A 26,087-nucleotide genomic window follows, 5' to 3' on the forward strand; every position below is an offset into this window, starting at 1 on the left:
AACCCCGGCTCCCCACCTGCAGGGGAGTCGCTTCACAGGCGGTGAAGCAGGTCTGCAGGTGTCTATCTTTCTCTCCTCCTCTCTGTCTTCCTCTCCTCTCTCCATTTCTCTCTGTCCTATCCAACAACAACGACAACAACAATAATAAGACAACAAGGGCAACAAAAGGGAATAAATAAATAATAAATTAAAAAAACAAACAGATGTTTAAAAAAAATAATAATAATAAAAAAAAGACACCTACAGACCTGCTTCATCGCTCATTAAGTGACCCCACTGCAAGTGGGGAGCTCAAACTGTATCCTTGCACATAGTATTATATGTGGTTAACTAGGTACACCACCTCCAGCACCCCCACCCCCCCACCCTGCTATTATACTATCTTCCCCGCCCTAAACCTGAGACTAGACAGTCCATTCTATGGAGCATGGGGTCTAAAGGGGGCAGAGTTGCCCAACCCCATCAGTGCTGATGCAGTCCTCTACTTCAGGGTGAGGACAGGAAGGAGACAAAACTGCAACAAGACAACACTTTATTATACCAGAAACCCAGACCCCACCCTAAGTGCACTAATGGGGTGCTGAGACAGGAGGATGGGGAGCTTGCAGAGGGCACCACTGGGGGCAGAGAGGAATAAGGTTGTATGGTGGGTGTTTGGGGTAACCAAGGCTTTCTCAGTAGCTGAGATGCAGTCATGCTGCCTCCTCTACAAAGGTCAGAAGCAAAGCAGAAGACTCCCCCACCTCCCACCCCATTCACACTCTTCTTTCATTCAGGGGTAGGGCAGATACTGCAAGCTGCCCAGATCTTCTGCTTTTGTGTCAGGACCCCCACAGCCCTGGATTTGTTCCACCACTGACCTTGGGGGCCACAGTTGTTGAATCCTGGGAGAAGGAAGGGTGGGCCTGGGCTGAAGGCAAGAATGGGATGAGGAAGGGTTAAGGGCCTCGAGGTTGCTGGGTGGTGTGAGAGGGACTCCTGGTGGCCCTTCCAGCTCCAGTATCCTCATGAGTGGAGGCCAGGCTGGCCTCTCCAGCCCGGGCGCTGGTGCCTCGGGGAGGCAGGCCCCTGTGGCTATAGTACTCCACCACCTGCTTGGGCACCTCAGCCAGCACACACTTAGCCAGTGCAGCAGGGGATGCCTGCAGGGAGGGGACATACATGTCAGATGGGGACCGTCTCAGTCCCAGTCCCCAACTAATCACCCAGCCCCTCCTTGGATCCTGAGCCTTTCCTCCACAACTGAAGCAGGAATTGCTTAAGTGTGTCCACAGCCTGTGCCCCAACAGCCAGAACCTTGAGGAAAAGGGACAGGCCCGGCACTGCCTGCCTACAACAGGACTTTTGTTCACATGACCACCCACCCCACCCAGCACAGAAAGCAGGATCTACGGCAGTGCTGGTGAAACCATGCAAGTGTATGCGGCTGTGTAGGTGTGTGTACGTGCATGTGCCTATGTGATCTATGTGTCTCCCTGTGCCACTGACAAGTCTGAAAGAAGAGAGGAAGTCTCTGGTAGACTCTTGGGAGTCCCCTTCCTTCTCTGGAGAATCTGACATGGTTCATAACAGAAAGGCTTAGAGCTTGGATGGCTGAACAGGACAGTAAAAGGAGGTGGCAGAACCTGCGACAGGCACTATGGGTCCCCAGTGACCCTGCTGCCTCACCACCACCACTGTCCTTACTTCTCCCACCTCTTGCACCACCCTCACTCCCTCCCACATCTCCAACTTACATTCTTGAGCTCCCGGAAGGGCACAAACTGCACAATGTCACGCAGGGCAGGCTCACCCCTGGGGGAGCGTAGCACACCGTCATCGCCATCTAGGACTTGCATGTCGGTGAAGTCGGCATTGCCCACACCCACGATGATGATGGACATAGGCAGGTGGGAGGCACGCACTATGGCCTCCCGAGTGTCCGCCATGTCAGTAACCACTCCATCCGTCAAGATCAGCAGGATGTAGTACTGCTGCAGTACACAAGGGAGGAGCATCCCTCAGGCACTGTTCCTCAGCACACCAGTCCCTTGTCCACCTGCAGGCTGAACACCAGTCCCTGCTCTTTAGCTTGCCCCTTTTGTGTCAATTGAAGCTCACAGCCCTCTGTCATGACAGCTCCTGGGCACCATTTCTGGGCAGTAGGTCACTTATCTCCCATCATAGCCTCCAACACCCATGTGGGTGCAATACTGGCACATTTTACATGGGACCCTGAGGCTGTAGGAGTGGGGTCTGAACTGGGTCTGAGGCTAGAAACAGAGGGTGCTTCAGTCACAGGGGCTGAGGTTCTCTAGGATCCAAGACTGCTTTGCCCAGCTAGACAGACTCAGACAATCCCCTCAGATTCACCTCATGTTTACCACAGGGGCAGGGGTAGTAGGGTAGATAGTATAAGGCTTATGCAGAGAGACTCTCATGCCTGAGTCTCCAAAGCCCCAGATTCAATCCCCCACACCACCATAAGCCAGAACTAAGCAGTGCTCTGGTTAAAAAAAAAAAAAAAATCAGGAGTAAGGCGGTAGCGCAGTGGGTTAAGCGCATGTGGTGCAAAGTGCAAGGACCAGGGTAAGGATCCCAGTACAAGCCCCCAGCTCCCCACCTGCAGGGGAGTTGCTTCACAGGTGGTGAACCAGGTCTGCAGGTGTCTATCCTTCTCTCCCCCTCTCTGTCTTCCCCTCCTCTCTCCATTTCTCTCTGTCCTAACAACAGCAATAATAACTACAACAACAAGGGCAGCAAAAAAGGAAAATAAATAAACAAAATTTTTTTTAAAAATCAACATAGAAAAAAGAAATGATTACTGTGGGGGGCTGGGGGACAGGGTCCTGCAGCAGGAAGGAGACTTTATCACTTGTGAAAGTATGTACAGTTGAAATTATGTGTCTGAGACTTGCATCAAGATAACATGAGAGGACTGGAAGTATAGATTGACCTGTCAACGACCATGTCCATCAAAGAAGTAATTACAGAAGCCAGACCTTCCACCATCTGCACCCCATAATGGCCCTGGGTCCCTGCTCCCGGAGGGATAAAGAATAGGAAAGCTTCCAATGGCTGGGGGAGTGGGATGTGGAACTCTGGTGGTGGGAATTGTGTGGAATTGTACCACTCTTGTCCTATGGTCTTGTCAATCATTATTAAGTCAATAAAAAATAATAAAATAAAAAAAGATAACCTGAGGGGGCCGGGCTGTAGAGCAGGGGGTTAAGCACACATGGCACAAAGTGCACCGACCTGTGCAAGGATCCCAGTTCAAGCCCCTGGCTTCCCACCTGCAGGGGGGTTGCTTCACAAGTGGTGAAGCAGGTCTGCAAGTGTCTATCTTTCTCTCCCCCTCTCTGTCTCCCCTCCTCTCTAGATTTCTCTCTGTCCTATCCAACAACATCAGCAATGGTAACAATAACAACAACAATGGCAATAGCAAAGGCAACAAAATAGGAAAAATGGCCTTCAGGAGCAGTGGATTTGTGGTGCAGGCACCAAGCCCCAGCAATAACCCTGGAGGCAAATAATAATAATAATAATAACACAACAACAACATGAGAGGGGGCCGGGCGGTGGTGCACTGGGTTAAGCACACAGTCCAAAGCGCTAGGATCCTAGTTTGAAACCCTGGTTCCCCACCTGCAGTGGGGATGCTTCACAAGTAGTGAAGCAGGTTTGCAGGTGCCTGTCTATCTTTCTCTCTCCCTTTCTATTTTCTTTCTAAAATATTTTCATCTTTATTTATATTGGATAGAGACAACCAGAAATCGAGAGGGAAGGGGGAGATAGAAAAAGACAGAGACAGAGAGACATCTGCAGCATTGCTTCACCACTTGCAAAGCTTTCCCCCTGCAAGTGGGGACCAGGGACTCAAACCGGGTCCATGTGCACTGTAACATTTGCACTTAACCGGGTGCGCCACCACCCAGGCCCTCTCCCTCTCTGTTTTCCCTCTTCTCTCAATTTCTCTCTGTCCTGTCCAGTAAAATGGAAAAAATGGCTGCCCACCAGGAGCAGTAGTGTAGTCACTGAGCCCCAGTGATAACCCTGGAGACTATAAATAAATAAAAAACATGAGAGCACAACAACTTACTATGATCCTAATTCTGGGAAACATTCTGAAGCATGAGTAATATTACTATGAAATTACTATTGAAACAATTAATGAAATTGGAATGTATACTACGTAATTCATAAAAGTTTTATAAAAATTACATTTCTTTAAATTTGTTTTTATTTATTTATTTATTTATTATTGGATAGAGATAGAGAGAAGTTGAGAGGGGAGGGGGAGATAAAGAGGTAGAAAGTCAGAGAGACACCTGCAGCTCTACTTCATCACTCGTGAAGCTTTCCCCTGCAGGTGGGGACCAGGGGCTTGAACCTAGGTCCTTGTGCACTATAATGTTAGCACTTAACTAGGTGTGCCACTGTCTGGCCCTCATTCCTTGAATTTTGTATTGTGCTATGATTATATAAGAGTATATCTTGATCTTGGGAAATATACACTGAAGTATAAAGGGAAAGAAGAGGCCTAGGAACTGGTGCAGTGGGAAAAAGGTTGAACTCTCAAGCTTGTGGTCCAGAGTTCAATTACCAGCACCACACGTGCTAGACTTCAGTTCTCTCTCCTTGCTCATAAATCAATAAAATAAGTTTAAAAATTGGGAGTCGGGCGGTAGCGCAGCAGGTTAAGCACACGTGGCACGAAGCACAGGGACTGGTGTAAGGGTCCCAGTTCAAGCCCCTGGCTCCCCACCTGCAGGGGAGTGGCTTCACGGGTTGTGAAGCAGATCTGCAGGTGTCTATCTTTCTCTCCCCCTCTCTATCTTCCCCTTCTCTCTCTATTTCTCTCTGTCCTATCCAACGACAGCAGCAAAAATAACCACAACAATGATAAAACAACAGGGGTAACAAAAGGGGAAAAGTGGGCGGGGAGACAGCATAATTGTTATGCAAACAGACTTTCATGCCTGAGGCCCCAAAGTCCCAGGTTCAATCCCCAGCACCACCATAAACCAGAGTTTATGGTGATGAGCAGAGAAATTCCTATCATCCGCCCAACCTGGTTTCCGCCCAGGAAGATCTACCTGCGAACAAGCCCTGGCCCTCTCAACTTACATTGAAAATGGATTCCAGAAGAATTTAAAGGCGGGTGCTGTCTTTGTTGATCTCACAGCAGCCTATGACACGGTCTGGCATGGTGGTCTCCTAGTCAAGATCTCAAGATGCCTGCCTCCATGGGTGGCCAACACTATATCGTTTCTTCTCCAAAACAGAAGATTCCGGGTGCATCTGGGTGACAAGTCTAGCAGATGGAGACCTGTCTCAAGTGGCCTCCCCCAGGGCTCTGTTATGGCTCCTACGCTATTTAATATTTACATCAATGACCTCCCAGAAACTTCTTCAAGGAAGTTCATCTACGCTGATGACATCTGCTGTGCAACTCAGGCATCCGAGTTTGACATCCTCGAGGAAACACTCACGAAAGACATGTCTCTGATATCTGATTACTGTAAAAAATGGCAACTAATCCCTAGCACTGCAAAAACGGTATCATCTGTTTTCCATCTACACCATGCCTCGGCCTCGCGTGAGCTTAATGTGCAGCTTGGCGGTACGAGAATCCGGCATGAAGCCCAGCCAGTCTATCTTGGCGTTACTCTCGATCGCACTCTGTCATTTCACAAACATCTCATAAAAACTGCAGCAAAGGTGGGCGCAAGGAATAACATCATTGCAAGACTGGCCAGCTCCTCATGGGGCGCGAGTGCTTCCACACTGCGATCATCATCTCTGGCATTATGCTATTCCACTGCAGAATACTGTGCCCCAGTATGGTTCCTTAGCCCCCATGTCCACTTGGTCGATTCCAAATTATATTCCTCCATGAGGATAATTTCTGGAACCATCCATTCCACCCCGGTTCCATGGCTGCCAGTTCTTAGCAACATCGCCCCACCAGATATTTGTCGGGATGCGGCATCATCTAAGTTCATTTCCCATGTCTACGCTAGACCGGACCTGCCAATATATGCGGATATCTTCGCCCACCCTGTCCAACGCTTGACGTCTCGTCACCCAATCTGGTCCCCTATGCCTAACACTGAACTTCTCTGTTCCAGACTCTTGGAAACAGAGTTGGCAGTCAGCTGAGGTAAAGAACAAACACCTCATCACAGACCCCTGCAAGCGTCAACCCGGCTTTGACCTAGCACGTTATGATTGGGTCCTCCTCAATCGCTATCGAACAGGCCATGGCCGGTGCGCCGCTATGTTCCATCGCTGGGGAGCCAGAGATGACCCGAATTGCCCCTGCAGCTACAGACAGACTATGACCCACATAGTCAACGACTGCCACCTCTCCAGATTCAAAGGAGGTCTCGAAACTTTACATCAGGCTCAACCTGACGCTGTTGACTGGCTACGGAAGAAGGGCAAACGCTAGAAGAAGAAGAAGCAGTGCTCTGATGTTTCTCTGTGTGTGTGTGTCTCTCTCTGCATCTCTCTCAAAAATAAAATTAATTAAAAAAATTTTTTTTAAAAAAGGGGGGAAAGTGGTCTCCAGGAGCAGTGGATTCGTGGTGCAGGCACTGAGCCCTGGCAATAACTCTGGAGGAAAAAAAAAATTTTTTTTTAATCATTTTAAAGGGGAAGAATATACAATCTGCTCTCAAACAGTTCACAAAATTGTGTGTGGCAGCCAGGAAATACTCAACTGGTATCGTGCAGGACTTAAATGTCTGAGGCTCCCAGTTCCATCCCTGGTGCTACAGGTGAGTGGTGCTCTGGCTTCTCTTTCATTTTTTAAATTTTTATTATCTTTATTTATTTACTGCATAGAGACAGCCAGAAATTGAGAGGGAAGGAGGTGATAGAGAGGGAAAGAAACAGAGACACCTGCAAAACTGCTTCACTACTTGCAAAGCTTTCCCTCTGCAGGTGGGGACCAGGAGGTTGGACCTGGGTCCTTGTGCACTGTAACATTCGCTCAGTCAGGTACAAAACCCAAGTCCAGACTCAGTCCCCACCACATTGAAGGAAGTTTCAGTGCTGTGCCCACCTCCCTTTCTGCCTTGATTGAAAGGAAGAGAAAGAGAGAGTCAGAAAGGGGGCTGGTGAGATGGCACAGTGGTTATGCAAAAAGATATTCATGCCTGAGGCTCTGAAGTCCCAGTTTCAATCCCCCACACCACCATAAGCCAGAGCTGAGCAGTGCTTAAGTAAAAAACATTCATAATTAATAAATAAAGTAATAAATAAAATACATTAAAAAATAACAGCAGCCAAGGAGGTAACATGGTGGATAAAGAGCTGGACTGTCAAAGATGAAGTTCTGAGCTTGATCCTGGCATCACATGTACCAGAATGATATTCCAGTTCTCTTACTCTCACTTTCTCTCTCTAAGATAGATAGGTAGATAGACGATATAGATAGATAGGTAGATAGACAGATAATTGATAGATTTTTGTATGTTTCTTCCAGAACACTACTCAGCTATGACTTATGGTGGTTCAGGTAATTGAACCTGGGACTTTGAAGCATCAGTCATAAAAGTCTCTTTGCATAATAATTATGCTGTCTCCCCTGTCTGATATATATATATAACTTATTTATTTATTTGTTTTGCCCCTAGGGCTATCGCTAGGGCTTGGTGCCAGCACTATAAATCCACTGTTACTGACAGTCATTTTTTCCATTTTCTTTTTTTTTTAATTGGATAGGACAGAGATAAATTGAGAGAAGAGGGAAAAATAGAGAGAGAAAATGATAAGATATCTGCAGACCTGCTTTGCCACTTGTGAAGCTTCCCCCTACAGGTAGGGAGCCAGGGGCTCAAACCCTGATCCCTGAGCGGGTCCTAGGGCTTAGTAGTATGTGCGCTTAACTTAGTGCACCACTGCCTGGCCCCCAATAGATATTTTTTAAAAAGAGCATCATGAACAATTTTTTAGCACAATTCCTCTGTGGTGATGCAAAGTTCAGAACTAGACTAAGAATTATATATTCTTGTATAGTCTATGAATATACTTGATGTCACTAAATTGCATACTTCAAAACAGGTACAATGGTAAATTTTATGTGACTTGTGTTCTATCATTATAAACATAGTAGTTTAATGTGAATATACACAGAAAAGAAATCAACAGTATCCACACTCACAAAACCACAAAACAAAGTGAAGGTAAGTGACTGGTCAGCCCCAGATATACCAGAGTTCTATCATATTTTTGCAACTTTTGTGCAAGTTTGAAATTCTTTCAAAATAGAAAGAACACAAAAGTTTAGATTTGGGAGGGGAGAAGGTAGAGCTCCCTGACTGTCTCAGCTGTTTGCTAACAACTGTAGAACAAGGTGGTACATTTGTGGACTTCATTTTTTATTATTAATCAATTAATTTATTTATTTATGATAAGAAAGAGAACCAGGAGTCGGAGCATCACGCTAGCATATGTGAAGCCAAGGAGCAAACTTGGGATTTCATGCTCAAGAGTTCCATACTTTACCCACTTCACCACTCCCATACCACACTGTGGGCTCCTTTTTTATTTCTTGACCTTTGATGTTTAGAATTTTCTATAATAAAATTATTCTTTTTTCTTTTACCGAGGCACTGCTCAGCTCTGGTTTATGATATTGCAGGGAATTGAACCTGAGGCCTTAGAGCCTCAGGCATGAAAAGCTTTTTCACATAGGGGCTGGCAAAATAGCTCACTTGGATAGTACAGTGCTTTGCCATGTGCACAACCCAGTTTTGATCCCAGTCCTCACATTTAAAGAAGGTTCAGTGTTGTGGTCTATTCCAACCACTCTGTCTCTCTATTATATATATATATTAAATGTCTTTTACATAAGCATTATACTATCTCCTTGGGTCCAAAACTCCCCCCCAACTCAGCAGTTTGGGAAGTGGCACAGTTGCATAAAGCATTGAACTCTCAAGCATGAGGTCCTGAGTTCAATATTTGTCATTGCAAAAATGTGCCAGAGTGATTCTCAGGTTAGCAAGAACCCTGGTGACAAGTAAAAAGAAATAAAGAAATAGATCAGACCACAGCTCAGCTCATACGCTGTGCTAGGGGACCAGACTGGGGTCCTAATGTATTCAAATTCTGTACATTACTGCTGAGATACTGGTAGGGGAGATAGTAGCAGCAATAATACAACAGACTTTCATGCCTGAGGATCCAAGGTCCCAGGTTCAATTCCCAGAACCACCATAAATCAGAGCTGAGTAGTGCTCTGGTAAAAATAAATAAATAAATAAACAAACAAATAAATAAATAAGAAGAGGTAGGGAAGGGAATGGAAGCAGAAGGGGAGGAAGGAGAGGTGGGTGGTGGTACACCAACCATGTGTTAAGTCCTGAATTTAAGCCCAAGACCCCATCTGCAGAGGGAAACTTCACTTGTGATCAAACAGTGCTACAGGTGCCTCTCCTCTCTGTTTTTTCTGTCCTTCTCTTTCTCCCTGTCTCTCTCTTTGTCCATGTCTCTCACCCCTACAAAAATTTGTCAGAAAGGGTAGAATTGTACAGGCACTGAGCCCCAATAATAACCTTGATGGCAAAAGAAGAAGGGGTAGCATAGTGTGGCTGGGAGGTGGCACAGTGGTCAAGCTTTGGACTTCCAAGTGTGAGATCCCAAGTTTGATCCCCAGCACCACATATGCCAGAGTGCTTTTATGACCAATCTCTCCTCTCTCTCTCTGTCTCAATAAAAAAAGCTTAAGAAGACCGAGAAGAGCACAAGGACCAGCATAAAGATCCTGGTCCCAGCCCCTCCCAGCAGGGAGGTTGCTTCACAAGTAGTGAAGCAGGTATGCAGGTGTCTATCTTTTTATTTATTTATTTATTTATTTATTTATTTATTTATTACCAGAGCACTGCTCAGCTCTGGCTTATGGTAGTGTGGGGAACTGAACCTGGGACTTTGGAGCCTCAGGCATGAGAGTTTCGTTGCATAACCATTATGCTATCTACCCCCATCCCAGGTGTCTATCTTTCTCTCCTCCTCTCTGTCTTCTCTTCGTCTCTTGATTTATCTTTGTCCTATCCAATAATGATAACAACAAAGGCAACAAAAAATGGGGGGGAAATGGCAGTGAAGGGCCGTATCAGTAACCCTGGAGGCTAAATAAATAAATAAAAGGCAGAGAAGGAAGAGGAAAAGGAGGTGGAGGAGGAGGAAGAGGAGAAGCATAGAAACCGTTGAAAAGAACGGGCAGTGGTGAACACTCCTTGAGCAGATGGCACACTGCCTGGGCACTGCCCACCCTTCCCAAGTGCATGGTGGGGACATGGTAAGCTATACCATCTGCCCATGGACTCAGAACTGAAGCTGCTGGGCCCAGCTCAGCACTGCATCTTCTCTCTTCCTCCCAGCCCAAGGCCTGGGACAGCTGGGGACCAGACCTCTGTCTATCTTCTCTGCACAACACCTTTATGAGTCTGTTTTTAGGTTTCTGTACCTGAGGCAATGAGTCTAAAATGTGGGGTCACCTCTCAGACAGGGTTCAAGGCACTCTACACAATAGGAGCTCATGTAGCTGGAATTTAGACAGCCAACTCATAAAGACAAAGAAGGCTGAGGACCACCAGAACCGAAGAGACTAAACTATGGGCTGGGGATGTGAGTGGTGTGAGGGTACAAGTGTGGGTGAATAGCAAATTCCTCTGGATCTGAAAGCTAGAGTGCGGTGCCTGCAGTCAGTATGAAGCACAGTGAGTGACTCTGTGTGTGTATGTACATGTGTACATGTGCATGTGTTTTCTGCCTGAAGTCTTTGACCTCTGTCCAGGTGACCTTCTGTTCTTACCACTCCTCAGTAATGTTAATGTTTTAAAATAAGAAGCTAAAGGAAAGCAGAAAACAGAGCCTCCCTGCACAGAACACAGCCTTAAAGACAATGAAAAAGCAAAACAGAATGCAGCCTTTAGCACAGTCATTCATGTAAACTAAGCATGTATATAAACAGTCACGATGTGAGGAAGAGATAATAAACAGAGTCTGGTGTTTTGGAAGGAACAGAAAAACCAAGATTCTGGGTAAATGAGGGACCCCAAAGGAGAGCAAGCCCTCAGCCCCCACTCTCTGTTCTCTCTCAGGACCTTCACTTTTGACCCTCTGTACCTCCACCTTACACAAACCCCCATCCACCTCCCCACCTGCTCCAGCACTCCCCCGGGCACCTACTGAGGCCTCCCCACTATGTTCCTCAGCTGCAGCCATGCGTGCCACCTTGGAGATTATGGGTGCCACATTGGTGGGACCGTAGAGCTGGACCCTGGGCAGGCAGTTCTGGTAGGCCTCCACCACGCCCTGGATGCCTGTGAGGAGATGAGGTGAGTTGGGTCTATGGTGGGGCACCCCCACATACACACACCCTCCTGTTCCTACCTTCACACTCGTCATCCTCAGGGTTGAAGTTGATGGCAAAGTCATGAGACACCTGGGGGACACACAGGGACTTGTCAGCTGTGGCTTGGCTCCCACCATGTGCCAAGGACTCCAAGCCATGAGAGGTACCAAGGGAACAGGGGATGCCACTCTCCTACCTCGAATTTTGGGGGGATCCGGGCTCCAAACCCCAGAGCGGAGAACCTCTTATCACTAGAAGAGGTGACACAGGGTCTCTGGTTTTCCAGGGGCTTTCTGTCCCTGCTTCCCATGAGTCCCCTCCCTCACATGTCATGCCAAATGGGGAAAATCAAAGCCTAGAGAGTAAGGTCATTGCCAGATATACGTGGTATTGAGCCACTTTCTCTCTCTTAACCCTGAAGGCTATTATGTCTGCCCTACCCCATCACCCTCCAGACATGCCCCTCCACCCTATTTATTAATGTCTAAATAAGACACAGATTCCACATTGTTGTTAGGGCAAAGGACCTACCAGAGGATACTGAATTGGATGCAGACAGACCCATCAAGGGGTCAGCTAGAAGGTGCTTGGTTCTACTCTGAAGCCACAAGTTGATACCCATACCTGGTCAGACACCACCTTCCAGGCAGTTGCCTCTGACCCCACCTCCCACCCCCAGATAGCGTCTCTGACCCCTGTACATGGACATAAAGCAACTTGGGGGCCTTGGAAGGGACAGTAGGGCAGTGGGCACCTGTCGTAGTCCTGGCAGATCTCACCCACGGCCAGCAGGGCCTGTAGGTACTCGTTAGGCTGGAAGGGGTTGATGTAGTGCAGGGAGCAGCTGTTCCGTGGGTCCCCATTGGAGGCCGTGAAGTCGATGGCTACCTGTGGAGCCCCTCTGAACTTTGAGCCCCAGCTTCCTCCATCTTGCCCAAATGGGTACCTGCCCCATCCCACCCACATACACACATGAGGAAAACAGTCTCAGAGACAGAGAAGAAGCCCAGACTAGATCCTGGTGCTTTGGCTAGACCTGGGTGCTACCCACGGGGCAGGCTCTGTCCTCAGTGGGGGTGGAGGGCAGCTGATGGTCCCCAGCTGAGCAACCCTGTCAACCCCAAAGTCACTGGACCCTAAGGAGGGAACAAGCAGACATTTCTCTTTTTGTCATCACCTCCTAGGAGGGCAGTACCCTGAACCCCAGTGGCTCTAGGCCTCTGGCCACATGGTCTGATATTTAATCAAACATAATTGCTCCTATTTCTCTCTCTCCCCCTCAGATTTTACTAAAGAGAGAGAAACCAGAGCCCTGCTATAGCACACATGATGCTAGGGACTAAATTCTGGGTCTCAAGCAAGCAAGTCCTGTGTTCTTCCCTGGGGGCCACTTCTACCCTCCATCCCTACTCCCAGCCCAGCCACCTCTGTTGTTCTCTCCTGACATTTTCAAGTCAAGGGTAAGCCCTGGTTAAGTGCCCTCTCAAAGAGAATTGTGCACAGCTCCTGCACCACTGTCCTCATTTCATATAAAGGGAAAGGACCACTGGAGGCAAAGCCTGGTCAAGAGTTTAGCATCTGGGAACTTTGAGCTGTTGAAGGGCTCGCCATATTCCCCTTTACCACATCTGCCCAGGTGCCAGGCCTGGCTCTGAGTCACATCTAGCAAGAGGAAGCCAGAAGCTGATGTGTGCACACTCCAGCTGGCTATGTAGAAGGGCCTGGTGGGAGGGTGTCATGCGGAGGTGAAGGGATAGGGATAGGAGAGGCTGGACTCACGGTAAAGTGGATCTGGCAGCCTCCCAGGATGTAGTCCAGGAAAGAGTAGACCCTGTAGAACTTCCAGGCAGATGTGTTGGCACAGCCCGTCCCACCGAAGAAAGCCTAGGCCAGGTCCCAGGATCCTCCCTCCCCCTGGCAGCCTCAGGCCCCCTCCACCTCCATTCCATGCCCCCCCCCTTCTCTGTCTCCCCTCCACGCCACCTCCTCCTTCCCCCCTGTCCTAAAGAACCTATTTGACTGGGAAGGAGAGGTACTGCAGGGAGGACCCCATGGTTCTTTACAGAGCTTAGAGAGGCCTTTCCATCTACAGGCAGGGACTCCCCTCACCTTCAGGTCTGCCAGGATCACCACTCCTGAGTTCTTGTAATGACGCTTCTTTTGCTTATACTTGGCATTCACACAGTCCCAGTGTGCCTGAGGGACAAGGGCAAGCAGAGACCCCCTGTGGCTAGCACCTGGCACTCCATCCTGTGGGGTCAGGAGGCAGATAGCTCTAGCTCCCTCCCTGAAGACCTTTTTTTTTTATTGTTGTAGTTATTATTGTTGTTATTGTTGGATAGGACAGAGAGAAATGGAGAGAGGAGGGGAAGACAGAGAGTAGGAGAGAAAGACAGACACCTGAAGACCTGCTTCACCACTTGTAAAGCGACTCCCCTGCAGGTGGGGAGCCGGGGGTTCAAACCAGGATCATGCCGGTCCTTGCGCTTGGCGCCACCTGCACTTAACCCACTGTGCTACCACCCGACTCTTGAAAACCCTTTTCTGAGACCACCTCCCTGCCCCTACGCTAGGAAACAGATTAGTTGTCTATTGTGTTCAGTGACCTTCTTGAGTCTGAACTCGACAATGGCCTCTGTGCCCCCTGCCCACGGGCTGGGTTGGTCCTCATAGGTGCTGAATCTGGGTGGCTCACCTGGTTCTCCTGGAAGGCTCGCTGCATCTCCTCAAAGGTGGTGGCAAACTCTCCAATGAAGTCATGCTTCCCTCGAGAATCATAGTCCCAGATGAGGCACTGGGGGAAACAGCACATATCAACCCTGGGTGGACTGCAACTCCCCATCTACCCTGACAGCCCCATCACCTCCCCAAGAACCACAACTCTAAGAGGTGAGTGTAGCCAGTGACCAGCCATCCTGCCCAGTCCCCTCATCTCCCTCCCTCTCCTCTGGTTTTCACCTTCAGTGGGCGCTTCTCCTCACAACTGCACAAGGAGCTGAGCGACACCTTGAAGGGCTCCCACACAGGGTTCAAGTTGTTCTTCACCACCTGTGGGGAGAGTCAGTAGGAAGTGGGATCTGTCTGGGTGCCAGAGGCTCAGCCACATTGTTTCCATTGTCCCCAGAGTCCCTGATGCCTCCTATGAGAACCTCCTGTCTGATTTCCACCTGTTCCTCACCACCTGGATTCCATATCCCCGTTGTCCTTAAATAGACACTTGCACTCAAATTATCTCCAAAGGAAAGCACTTGCTGCTATAACTGAAATGCCATTTCACCATAAGGCAGGAACATCTACTAATCCAGACTCTAGGACAGGAGGCCTGGGAAGGTATAGCACCTGCTTATAACACCTGCCTTAATCATGTGAAACCCTGGAATTGAGCCCAGAACTACATAGGAACCCAACGAATGGCACCTATGGATGGTGGAGTGGTGTTGTAATGTCTGCTTTCTCTCTCTCTCTCTCTCTCTCTCTCTCTCTCTGTTTCTCTTTCCCTCATTTTAAAAGGGAGGAAGAGGAGGAGGAGAAAGAAGAGAAGGATAAGGAGGAGGAGGAGGAGGAGGAGGAGGAGGAAGAGGTGAAGAAGAAAATATTGGACCGGGGAGGATGCTTAGTGGTAGAGCTTGTGTGAGGCCATAGGTTTGATTGCTAGTGCCACATAAAAAAATAAAGATTTTAGGGCAAAGGGTAGATAGCATAATGGTTATGCAAAGAGACTTGCATGCCTGAGGCTCTGAAGTCCCAGGTTCAATCATCTGCACCATCATAAACCAGAGCTGAGCAGTGCTCTGTTAAAAATTAATTAATTAATTAAGATTTTAGAGCAGTGGCCTGGGAGGTGGCACAGTGGATAAAGCCTTGTACTCCCAAGGAGTACAAGATCCTGAATTCGATTTCTGTCACTGCATGTGCCAGAGTGATGTGCTGGTTCTCTCTCTCTCTCATCAATCAGTCAAAAAACGAGCCTTTAAAGGAGTGGGGAAGAGCATAATGGTTATGTAAGTTGCTCAACTGCTTTCATGTCTAAGGGTCTCAGGTCCCACGTTCAATCCTCAGTACCACCATAAGCCAGAGTTGAGCAAGGTTCTGGTGATGAATAAATAAAAATAAATATTCTAGGGCAGTTGCTGGTTAGAGTGTCCAAGTCCACTACTTCAATACCTAGATTCTGATTCTAGCAACCTGCACACCCCCACTGACCCCACTATCTTGATGTTCTCCTGTCCCAGCCAGCAGGCTGTTCTCCCACATCCTTGAGCTGGGCTCACCTCCGTCCTGTATACCAGCTGCTCACTCCCATCTTCATTGACTCGAAACAGCTCCAGGAAGGGATCCGATTTGCTGAAGACATCCTGGGGGCAGAGTGATGTCTGGGCGGTACCTATCCACCAGGCTGCTGTCTCAGTCCCAGCACCCTCACTGCCACTCCTGGACACCCCATCTTATCCAGGGGAGACCCCTTGCTTACACAGCAGACCTGTCCTGTTGCCCATGGTGTCAGGAAACTGAACTGAGATCAAGCCATTTCTTGTCATTCACACTAAGCAGGGCCCCGTCATGTGAACTAAGGGTCCAGTAAGGAAGTTGGAGGGAAGGCACTGCACCCAGACACAGACTCCCTGCACGAGGGGCAGCACAGTGCAGATGACCCACCTTGTCGTCCAGCTTCCTGGCCTGGAAGCACAGCTCCACATACCCATTGTTCCCAGAGATGTCCTCGGCTATCACCTGGGAGAGAAGCCAGGGCTGCAAGCTCAGCAGATAAGCCAGACCCTACCAAGGTGCCCACAGGCTCCAGGAGGCTGCTGTACCCTCTCCCTACCCCTCCCCTTCTCCTCCCTGGCAGCAGACTGGTCTCAGGGGAGGTGTTAGGGATCCCCCTCCAGGCAGTGATGCAGCCTTAGGCTCTGTAGGGAGCCTTTTCCCCCACAAGATGGGATCACCAAGCAAGGGCAAGAGGACTGGGTGGGAAGAGCCTCACCGTGATGGTGGACTTGCCAGCATTCCTGCCGACCCTGAGCAGCAGCGGGCGGGTCATCTTCTTCTGGGCCACGATCTAGAGCCAGACATCAGGGAGGGGACCCTAGTCTAACAGCTCCTTTCTGTGTCCCTCCTCCCCCACTTCCTTCCTCCCCAACCCTCCAGGGAGCCTCCCTCATCATGCTCCCAGCTAGGACCACCCAGGTGTAGGAACAGCTTGCAGCCTAGTCCTGTGAGCTCTTCAAAAGCAGCATTATATGTGGCTGGGTTGCCCTGGAGCTGGGGTGAGAGAAGCTTGTGGCTAGAGATGCTGCCCAGCTCTCCACCATCCTGTCATGAGGTACCCCCACACCCCCACTTCATCTGCCTCCCTCTCTCTCTTCTCCTGTCCCAGACCCCACAGGACTACTTCTACACAAGCTGTAAGTCATTCTCCCTAATCCCCCACCCACCCACGCAGGGTCACATCTGTAGTCCCCTTTTAGAAAAATGGGGATGGGGGCCGAGCTGTAGCACACCTGGCTGAGTGCACATGTTACCCCTGCCCCCACCCCACTCTGCCCCTGCAGGAGGGAAAAGTTCATCAACATGGAAGCAGGGTTGCAAGTGTTTTTCTTTTCTTTTTTTAAAAAAAATTTTATTATATTTTATTTATTGGATAGAGGCAGACAAGAAATCAAGAGGGTAGGCTATTAAGAGGGAGAGAAACAGAGAGAGCAGGGGGTAGATATCATAATGGTTATGCAAAGAGACTCTCATGCCTGAAGCTCCAAAGTCCCAGGTTCAATCCCCCAAGCCACCATAAACCAGAGCTGAGCAGTACTCTGGTTAAAAAAAAAAAAAAAAAAAAACTTAAAAAAGGTGGAAACAGAGACAGGAGCAGCACTGCTTCACCACTCACAAAGCTTTCCTCCCCTGCACTGCTGGTGGGAATGTCAATTGGTCCAACCTCTGTGGAGAACAGTCTGGAGAACTCTCAGAAGGCTAGAAATGGACCTACCCTATGACCCTGCAATTCCCCTCCTGGGGATATATCCTAAGGAACCCAACACATCCATCCAAAAAGATCTGTGTACACGTATGTTCTTGGCAGCACAATTTGTAATAGCCAAAACCTGGAAGCAACCCAGGTGTCCAACAACAGATGAGTGGCTGAGCAAGTTGTGGTATATATACACAATGGAATACTACTCAGCTGTAAAAAATGGTGACTTCACCGTTTTCAGCCGATCTTGGATGGACCTTGAAAAAATCATGTTGAGTGAAATAAGTCAGAAACAGAAGGATGAATATGGGATGATCTCACTCTCAGGCAGAAGTTGAAAAACAAGATTAGAAAAGAAAACACAAGTCGAACCTGAAATGGAATTGGAGTATTACACCAAAGTAAAAGACTCTGGGGTGGGTGGGTGGGTGGGGAGAATACAGGTCCATGAAAAATGATGAATGAAATAGTGGGGGTTGTATTGCTAAATGGGAATCTGGGGAATGTTATGCATGTAAAAAAAAAAAAAAAAGAAGAAGTAGAAACACAAAGCAGAAATTGACTGAGTTTGGAGTATGGCACCAAAGTAAGAAAGCAGAAGTATACTAGAGTTTGCAGTGAGTACCTCCCTAATACTTCCTCTCCACTTTTCCAAGCTTTGGGTCCATGATTGCTCAACAATTTGTTTGGCTTTGTATGTTAACTCTCTTTTCAGTCACCAGGTTCCAGGTATCATCAGGATGCCGGCCAGACTTCCCTGGATTGAAGACACCACCAATGTGTCCTGGAGCTCAGCTTCCCCAGAGACCCATCCTACTAGGGAAAGAGAGAGGCAGACTGGGAGTATGGACCGACCAGTCAATGCCCATGTTCAGCGAGGAAGCAATTACAGAAGCCAGACCTTCTACCTTCTGCAACCCTCAATGACCCTGGGTCCATGCTCCCAGAGGGATAGAGAATGGGAAAGCTATCGGGGGAGGGGGTGGGATATGGAGATTGGGCGGTGGGAATTGTGTGGAGTTGTACCCCTCCTACCCTATGGTTTTGTTAATTAATCCTTTCTTAAATAAAAAAATAAAAAAAAAAAAAGCTTTCCTCCTACCATAGGGAACTGGGGCTTGAACCTGGGTCCTTGTGCATTGTAACATGTGTGCTCAACCTGGTGCACCACCACCTAGTCCTTAACATTTCTCTTTCTCTCTCCCAATTTCCCTCTACTCTCTCAATTTCTGCTATCAAATTAAAAAAAGAAAGGAAGGAAGGAAGGAAGGAAGGAAGAGAGAAAGGAGAAAAAAGTAGTCCAGGAGATGGTGCAGTGGATAAGGCATTGAACTATTAAGAATGAGGTCTTAAATTCAGTCCTTAGCATCACATGTAACCAGAGTGATGTTTCTTTCTCTCTCTTCTTAAATTTTTCATCAGTAAATAAATAAAATCTTTTTTAAAAAATTGGGGGGGGGAATAGTAGAATCATCATGCAGATACTGAGCCCCAGTGATAACTCCAGTGGCAAAGAAAGAATGGTAGGGAGTGAGGGAGGGAGGGAGGAAGGGAGGGAAAAAAGGAGCAAGGGAAGAAGGAAGGAGGGGATAGTTGGTTAGTGAAAATGGTTACAGTGTTTCCTGTAGGCAGGATCTGGATTTATTCCTATCCTTCCAAGCATCAGAGGAGGTCAGGGATGTGCTCAAGATTACATCACTGGATCCACTCACTTGACCCGTGACTGTGGTGCCCTTCCTGGCCTAGACAGCTGCCTATCAAGGAGTCTACCTTTCCAGAATCTAAAGGTCATACGTCTATCCAGATGTGTCTGTGGATAACCACACATCTGAGTGTCTGTGCATGTTTCTCTCTGTGTGAGAGTATATCTGTGCACATATGTCCATTTGTCTGTACTTTTCCACACTGACTTGAGTGGACTTTTGCTCTGTCACTGTCCTTCCAAACTATGCTCTTATCTCTCTCTGGGGACCAGGGAGAGATCTGCTCTCCACCAGCTCCAGCCCAGGCGGGAGGAATGAGTCACACAGCCCTCATGTTCATTGAATGAGCAGACACAAATGAGAACATACTGTGATTTACCGACATGGAATTCTAGAACAGACTTGTGGGGAGGGGGCTGCAGTGGTGGAGATGGTCCATGAGCTCTGGAGATGGCCAGCTATACCACGTCAGAAATGATGGGTGTCAGCCCCTAAGGCCACATATTTCACTGGGCATGGATTAATCATCCACGAAAAGGGGAGCACCCTCAACATGGAGGTGTAAGAGCTGGTGGGCTTCATACCAAGCCTGACACATGAGCAGAGGGTCCAGTCCCTGTACCCCATTACACTGAATTGGGAACCATGAGGAGGTGGCCCATCTATACAGCTAGTGGAGCAGTCACCATAGACACATAAGATGCGGACCTCTGGACCTAGGTCCCTGATGTCCCAGTCAAAAGGACAAGTTGGAAACAGTTTGCATGATTGTGTCTTTACATACACACAGAGACTATGGGGAGGTGGTTTCAGTGGTAGAGCACATGTACAGCCCTGGGTTCGACCCTGGCACCATAAGCAAATACACCTGGAGATTGAGCTTTGTGCCCATGTGCTGGGGGAGCAACTCTAGTGGAAACACCTGCATGATACACCTCCTCCCTCACTTCCAGAATTTTGAACAATGTAGTTTTTTTTAACCCAGTTTAAAGTAGTATGTTTTCCAAATAACTAAGAATTGTTGAACTGTTTGCTTTTACCAGAATACTTCTCAGCTCTGCCTTATGGTGGTACCAGGAACTGAACCTGGAACTTCAGAACATGAGGCTTGAGAGTTTCTTTGTATTAACTATTATGCTATCTCCCCTGCTCAAAAGAACTGTTTAAAGAGGAGCTATAGAAACAGGCAAAGTCAGGCACATGCAGAGGGACCTAGCACATGGTGGAATCTCCATTAGACCAGAGCCACTACAGCAGCCTTAGGACCAATCCAAGGTCTTTTGTCTTCTGGATACTTCCAGCCTCCTTCCTCCCAACCTGTACCCTATGCCCCTTGTGCTGCCTGTGCCCATGCCCACCTGCCCCAAGGTGCATTCCATGCCCCCCAGGAAGTCATCATCCTGACAGCCCAGGTTGCTGGCTCCATGGGTGTCGTAAACCTCGAAGCGCAGCTTCTGCACCTCCTCGAAGTAGTAGTCAAGCGTGAAGACCGTGGAGAAGACTGGGTGCAGGCAGCTCCGGACCACCTCAGTTCTGTCCATCTGCAAGCAGCCATGACACACACCACACACCCCCCAGCCTCTGTTCTTCTAGCATTCAATGTCCCCTCTCCCACTCCCTCTGTCCTCCAATCTCCACCTCATGTTATAGGACTTTCGGCCACCCTTAGGAGAGAAAGAGTCACTCCCAGGAACCCTTGGCACCACCCTTCCTGAAATAAAAGTCCCTCCACCCCTCACCAGACCTTCAGTTTCTCTGCAGCTTCCCATCCCCTGCTCCTGCCCCCCCCCAACCTTCACACACACACACACACACACACACACACACACACACAGAGCCTGCTCCAGGCTCATCGCAGAAGGAAAGGCTCATTCCCAAGGGCATTCAGGCCAGTCTAACTCAGACTAGAACCCCAGGCTGGACAACCTCTGCAAAGATATCTCCTCAGCACACTGCTGGGCAGGCAATAAAGCTCCCTTCTTAACCTGTGCATCCCCCAGAAAGCACAACCTGTGAAGTTGGGATTCCATTCCATGCTTCGCTGCAGGGTCCCACAGCCCCCTTACACACACACACACACACACGACGAGGGTCTGTGTAGCCTAGTGGAGGAGGGCACAAGGATCCCTCCTCCCAAATAGTTCTTAGCATGCCTACCACTACAGAGACACTAGACTGGGGTCTGCTGTTCATCCTCAGAATATATGAAGGGAGGGGTCACTGTCTCAGAAAAATAGAGTCTTGGAGATGACAAGGGATGACACAAGGTCACAGATTTAGGGAGCAGTAGAATTTGGTTCTATAGTGATGTTCTTAAACTCACACACATACACACACACCAACAACAACAACCAGGTCACATTCTACCACCCTCCCATTTGTCCACACAGCATCACCAGGGTGCAACCTGTACTTCAGCCCCTGGAGCACAGGGAAGGATGCAACTGAAGGGGGAACGGGTGGCCCATGCAGATTGGGGCTCAAGTTGTGACTCCCTCCACTACACAGCTATACCCTCTAACCCCATCCACCTGCACCTGATGATCCTCTCTCCCTTTCAAGGTAAAGCCATGTAGCTCACATAAGCTGGTGTCAAAAACCCCAACTGTTGCAGTAACCTACCCAAGAAAGGAGCGGACAGTGGGTGAAGAGGCATGGTGTGCAAGGTAAGGGGTCATGGGGGAACCCCTCAGCTTGGAGACCCCTCTCCTCCCAGCCAGGTCTGTCCCAACCCAGCCACATTCAGCCTACTGGCTGGTCACCTCAGGATCACAGACCCTGGCTGGAACTTGCAAGATGGGTGGGGATCCCTTCAGCTGGGGCGCCCTGATCTTGGAAATCAAGTCTCTGGCTCCCCTCGCCCCCCAAACTGGGAGCTCTCCCTGTCTTCCTGCTTGTAATCCCTGCCAGTTGCCTCCCCCACTCCGTGGAGATCTAGCCCGAATATCCACCCCAGTCCAGCACTCCAGGTCCTCTATCCTGAGGAGTGGCAAGTATCCAATCACTCCTGCATCCAATCCCATGGTTACCCCCGGGGTCCTCAGGTCTCTACCTCCGTCCACCACCTATCTGTACACACACACACACACCTGCCAGTACCCACTCCTCAGTCAGAGCCCCACCTGAGCGCGCACCTACCACCCACCTGCACCCACCGGCCCTGCGCCTGCAGCAGCAGCACCACGCTGGGATCCGACTTGGTGAGCGGGTCTCGGTCCAGCAGGTGCCGGCAGCTCAGCCGCAGCTCCACCTTGGCAGCGCAGGGCGCCGGCAGCCCCGAGGGGACCCCCTGCTCAGCGCCCGCGCTCATCTCCCTCTTGGGGACTGCTGGGCGCCCAGAGGGAGGCAGCAGGCGTGGCCGCGCTTCCCGCACGCCCGCGGGCACACGTGGCCACCGCCGCCACCGCGCCTGGAATGGGGGGACAGAGAGGGGGAGGGCAGTAGGGGCGGGGCCGGAGAGAGGAGGAGAGATTCGGAGGGTCGGGGAGAGGTAGCAGGTGGACAAGGATTCCAGGGACTGGAGTGGGGAGGTATGGCATGGGGGGAGGGGGCTGCACCATACCCTACCCAGATGCCCCTTCTCCCACTGGTTGGCTCAAGGCTGGAGGCTCAGAGCTGCCTGCACAAAGGAGTCATGCACCCAGGAAACCCTCTGAGAGGTGAGGGGGAATGCAGCCCCAAATTTCAGCAATAAATTCCTGGGCCATCCCTATTTTGAGCCACAGTCCTTGACCCACAAGTATCTGGTGGGCCTACTGTGCATGCTCCACAAACATGCAATGTATACACACACACACACACATCAATGTACCTGGTCCGAGTTCCCCACACCTGGCCATGCAGCAGAAGCATTGCGGAAGAGGAGGTGTTGGTGAGACAGAAACTATCTATAGCCCATTCTCTTTGCCAACTTCTGCTTAAAAATAGGGTAACAACCTGACCAAAAGCCACTGGAGTCATGTTGTGTGTGTGAATGTGTGTGTGTGTGTGTGTGTGTGTGTGTGTGTGTGTGTGTGTGTGGAGGGGTGATGACTGAGGTCTCAAGAGTTGAGACTGATGGACCAGGCAACAGAGACTAACCAGGTGTGCCAGTCACTGGGACTCAGCCTCAGCCAGCAGAACCCCAAAGGAGGATCCTAGGGTCAGAGGCCCCCCATGGCTGTCCCGGGGACTGGGTTGTGTTGGGGAAAGAAGAGTCCACAGGGCAGGCAGCAGCACTGTGGTTGCTCCAAAGATGTTTCTGCACTGAATGGAAGTGCCTGCCTGTGCCACTTGGACCCTGATAAGAAAGGAGGGACAGGTCAGACATGATGGGGGCCAGTCTGGAACCCCTTTATCTCCCTTTTCTTTTAATTTATTTATTAAAAGGGGAGGCAAGGGGAGAAAGCTCCTAGCATCACTCTGGCACATGCAATGCCAGAATTTGAACTCAGGACCTCATGCTTTGATTTCCAGAGCTCTACCCACTTCACTACCTCCTGGATCATAGAAAACTTTTCTCTTTTCCCATGCCCAGCCTCACAGAGTCACCCCCTCTCAGAAGATGGCCCAGACTGGGGAGAGTAAGAGCCAGGTGCTGTCCCTGAGAGCAGCCTGGAGCCTTCCTGTAGAGGTCTCTGCCTCCACCTCCCTGGGGTTGGAAGCTCATACATGTGGCTCCTGGTGGCTCATTTTGCAAGGGTCCTGGTCCTCTAGAGTCCATTTCCCCAGATCACCTACTTCATCTGCCCTTGGGTGTGGCCCTTGGCTGCTCCGAATTTCTGTGGGGTTCAAGATGCAGAGATCCCCAGCCCCATGCAGGTAGGCCCAGTAGCACAGGGAACTTTCTGCAGAGGCTGCCCCCCCACTACCTCCCACCCCCCACAAGCACTGCAGCCTCAGCCCCTCTGCAGACTTTCTGTACTGGCTTCAGGAGCCACACCCACAGCCCAGTTCACAAGAAAGAAGAATGTTCTCCTGCCCACCCCCCCAAGCAGAGACTGTCTCTTACCCATCACATGTCACAGCACCCCATTAAGCAGCAGGTACATTAAAAGGAGAGAGAATTCAGTCTCTGTGGTCCAGACACCAGTGAACCTACTGGGGTCTGCTGCCTCACCCCACCCCTGCAGTGACTCTATAGGAAAGGCCAGAACAGTGGCTCCAGACTCCATGGGTGGAGAGAGAGAGAAAGGAAGAGAGAGAGGAGTCAACTGGAGGAAAATCTGGTTTCCTTGTAGCCCTGGATGCCTGGTAGTGGGCAGGGGGCACTGCAGCTACCCAGCGACCAGCCCACAGGAAGAAGCCCAGAAGCAGCCAGACACAGGAAATGAGTTTTCCCTGCAGACATTTTGTTGTTTTTATTGCACAGGAAATAATAACACATGTTCCTCATTGGGAAATTAGAAAGTGTAGATAAGCAAGTAAAAATAATGTTCTAACACCCAGACACAGGATGTGCTGGTGTCGCCCTTCTGCTCCTTTTCTCCAAAGCAGAGCTGTACTGCATTTAAAAAAAATTTAAAAAAAAGATTTGTTTATTAACACAAGAGAAAAGATAAACAATCAGAGCACCACTCTAGCACATTCAATGTCAGAGATCAAACTTAGGACTTCATGTTTTCTGGGGCTATGTCCCATGTGGAAGGCCTAACAGTAAGTGTGGTGGTGATTTGCCTCGGGAGACCCCTGCCTGCTTTGTTGTCTCTCCTCATGACCTGAAAAGAGGGGGCCACACTGTACCTCAGTTCAGGAGCCACTGGATTCCCTGGGCCAGACTCCTGACTCCTTGCTGGCAAGGAGTCTGGGACAGAGGTCAAGAGGGATGAGAAGGAGCTGGGGAGACAGCATAATGGTTATGCATAAGCCTTTGAAGCCTGAGGCACTTCAGCCCCAGCTTCAAACCCCAGCACCACCATAAGCCAGAGCTGAACAGTTGAACAGTGCTCTGGTATTGGTCTCTCTCTCTTTTCTTATTTAATCTATAAATCATTTTATTTCATTATTTATTGCTTCCAGGGTTATCGCTGGGGCTCGGTGCTGGCTACAAATCCATTGCTCCTAGAGGCCATTTTTTTCCCATTTATTGGATAGAGACAGAGAGAAATTGAGAGAAGAGGGGACAATAGAGAGGGACAGAGACACACCTGTAGATCTGCTTCACCGCTTGTGAGATGATGTTCCTGCAAGTGGGGAGCTGGGGGCTTGAACCGGGATCCTTGTGCTGGTCCCTGCACTTCATACTATGTGTGCTTAACCAGGTGCACCACCATCCAGCACCCACACCCCCTCATTCAAAAAATATATATTTTTTAAAAGGGGGAGGGTAACATGGGGAGTGGTGCATTGTCTAAAAGCATTTTAGACAGGACTTAAAAGCATTTGGTCCTGAGCTCTAGTCCCAGGATCACATATACCAGAGTGATGCTCTGGTTTTCCCTCTCTCTCTCTCTCTCTCTCTCTCTATCTATCTATCTCGATAGTAAACAAATCTTCTCCTCCTCCTGCCCCCCCTCCTTTTTTCTTTTTCTTTCTTTTTTCCCTGTTGTTTTATTGTTGTTGCTATTGATGTCGTCGTTGTTGGATAAGACAGAGAGAAATGGAGAGAGGAGGGGAAGACAGAGAGGGGGAGAAAAAGATAGACACCTGCAGACCTGCTTCACTGCTTGCAAAGAGACTCCCCTGCAGATGGGGAGCCAAGGGCTCGAGTTGGGATCCTTACGCTGGACCTTACACTTTGCACCACATACACTTAACCCGCTGCACTACCACCCAACTCTCTCCTTTTTTCTTAAAGAGAAGTCCAAGAGCTGGGGGGTGGCACACTCAGTTGAGTAGACATGATACCATATGCAAGAACCCAGGCTCAAGCCCCTGGTTCTCACTCGCAGAGGGCAATCTTCATGAGCAGTGAAACAGCTACAAATGTCTCTCTCTCTCATTCTTTTTTCCTTTTTTTCTTTCTTTTTTTCTTTATTTATTTTATTTATTCCCTTGTGTTGTCCTTGTTTTCATTGTTGTTGTAGTTATTACTGTTGTCATTGTTGTTAGATAGGATGAAAGAAATGGAGAAAGGAGGGGAAGACAG

The 26,087-nt window shown here is 49.2% G+C and overlaps 1 protein-coding gene across 4 annotated transcripts; it reads right to left on the bottom strand.

The window, feature by feature from the left end:
- Positions 1–515: 515 nt before the first annotated feature.
- On the bottom strand, positions 516–22,427 carry CPNE7 (copine 7). Of its 4 annotated transcripts, none has more exons than XM_007531819.3 (15): positions 22,167–22,427; positions 20,380–20,562; positions 16,335–16,409; positions 16,007–16,081; positions 15,622–15,705; positions 14,309–14,398; positions 14,046–14,144; positions 13,460–13,546; positions 13,130–13,189; positions 12,105–12,238; positions 11,547–11,601; positions 11,389–11,440; positions 11,185–11,318; positions 1,737–1,973; positions 516–1,142 (listed from the first exon to the last, which is right to left on the bottom strand). In XM_007531819.3, exons 1-15 carry the CDS (start codon positions 22,329–22,331, stop codon positions 939–941), a joined length of 1,734 nt encoding a protein of 577 aa, XP_007531881.1. In that variant the 5' UTR covers positions 22,332–22,427; the 3' UTR covers positions 516–938. The 4 variants fall into 4 exon arrangements, with proteins under 4 accessions (XP_007531881.1, XP_016047367.1, XP_060040972.1 ...); XM_016191881.2 differs by having other exon boundaries at positions 22,177–22,308; XM_060184989.1 differs by lacking the exon at positions 20,380–20,562.
- Between the last annotated feature and the right edge of the window lie 3,660 nt (positions 22,428–26,087).

Source organism: Erinaceus europaeus, chromosome 2 (genome assembly GCF_950295315.1).
Source record: "Erinaceus europaeus chromosome 2, mEriEur2.1, whole genome shotgun sequence".
NCBI lineage: Eukaryota > Metazoa > Chordata > Mammalia > Eulipotyphla > Erinaceidae > Erinaceus > Erinaceus europaeus.

Bases quoted from the DNA above. Each gene is read 5' to 3' on its own strand.
- CPNE7 (XM_007531819.3), bottom strand. From the start codon at position 22,331: ATGAGCGCGGGCGCTGAGCAGGGGGTCCCCTCGGGGCTGCCGGCGCCC. The intron at 16,410-20,379 runs GTGGGCATGGGC...GTCTGGCTCTAG, and splicing joins TGGAATGCACCTTGGGGCAG to ATCGTGGCCCAGAAGAAGAT. The intron at 12,239-13,129 runs GTGAGTCCAGCC...GGGGCTCCACAG, and splicing joins GCTGCCAGATCCACTTTACC to GTAGCCATCGACTTCACGGC.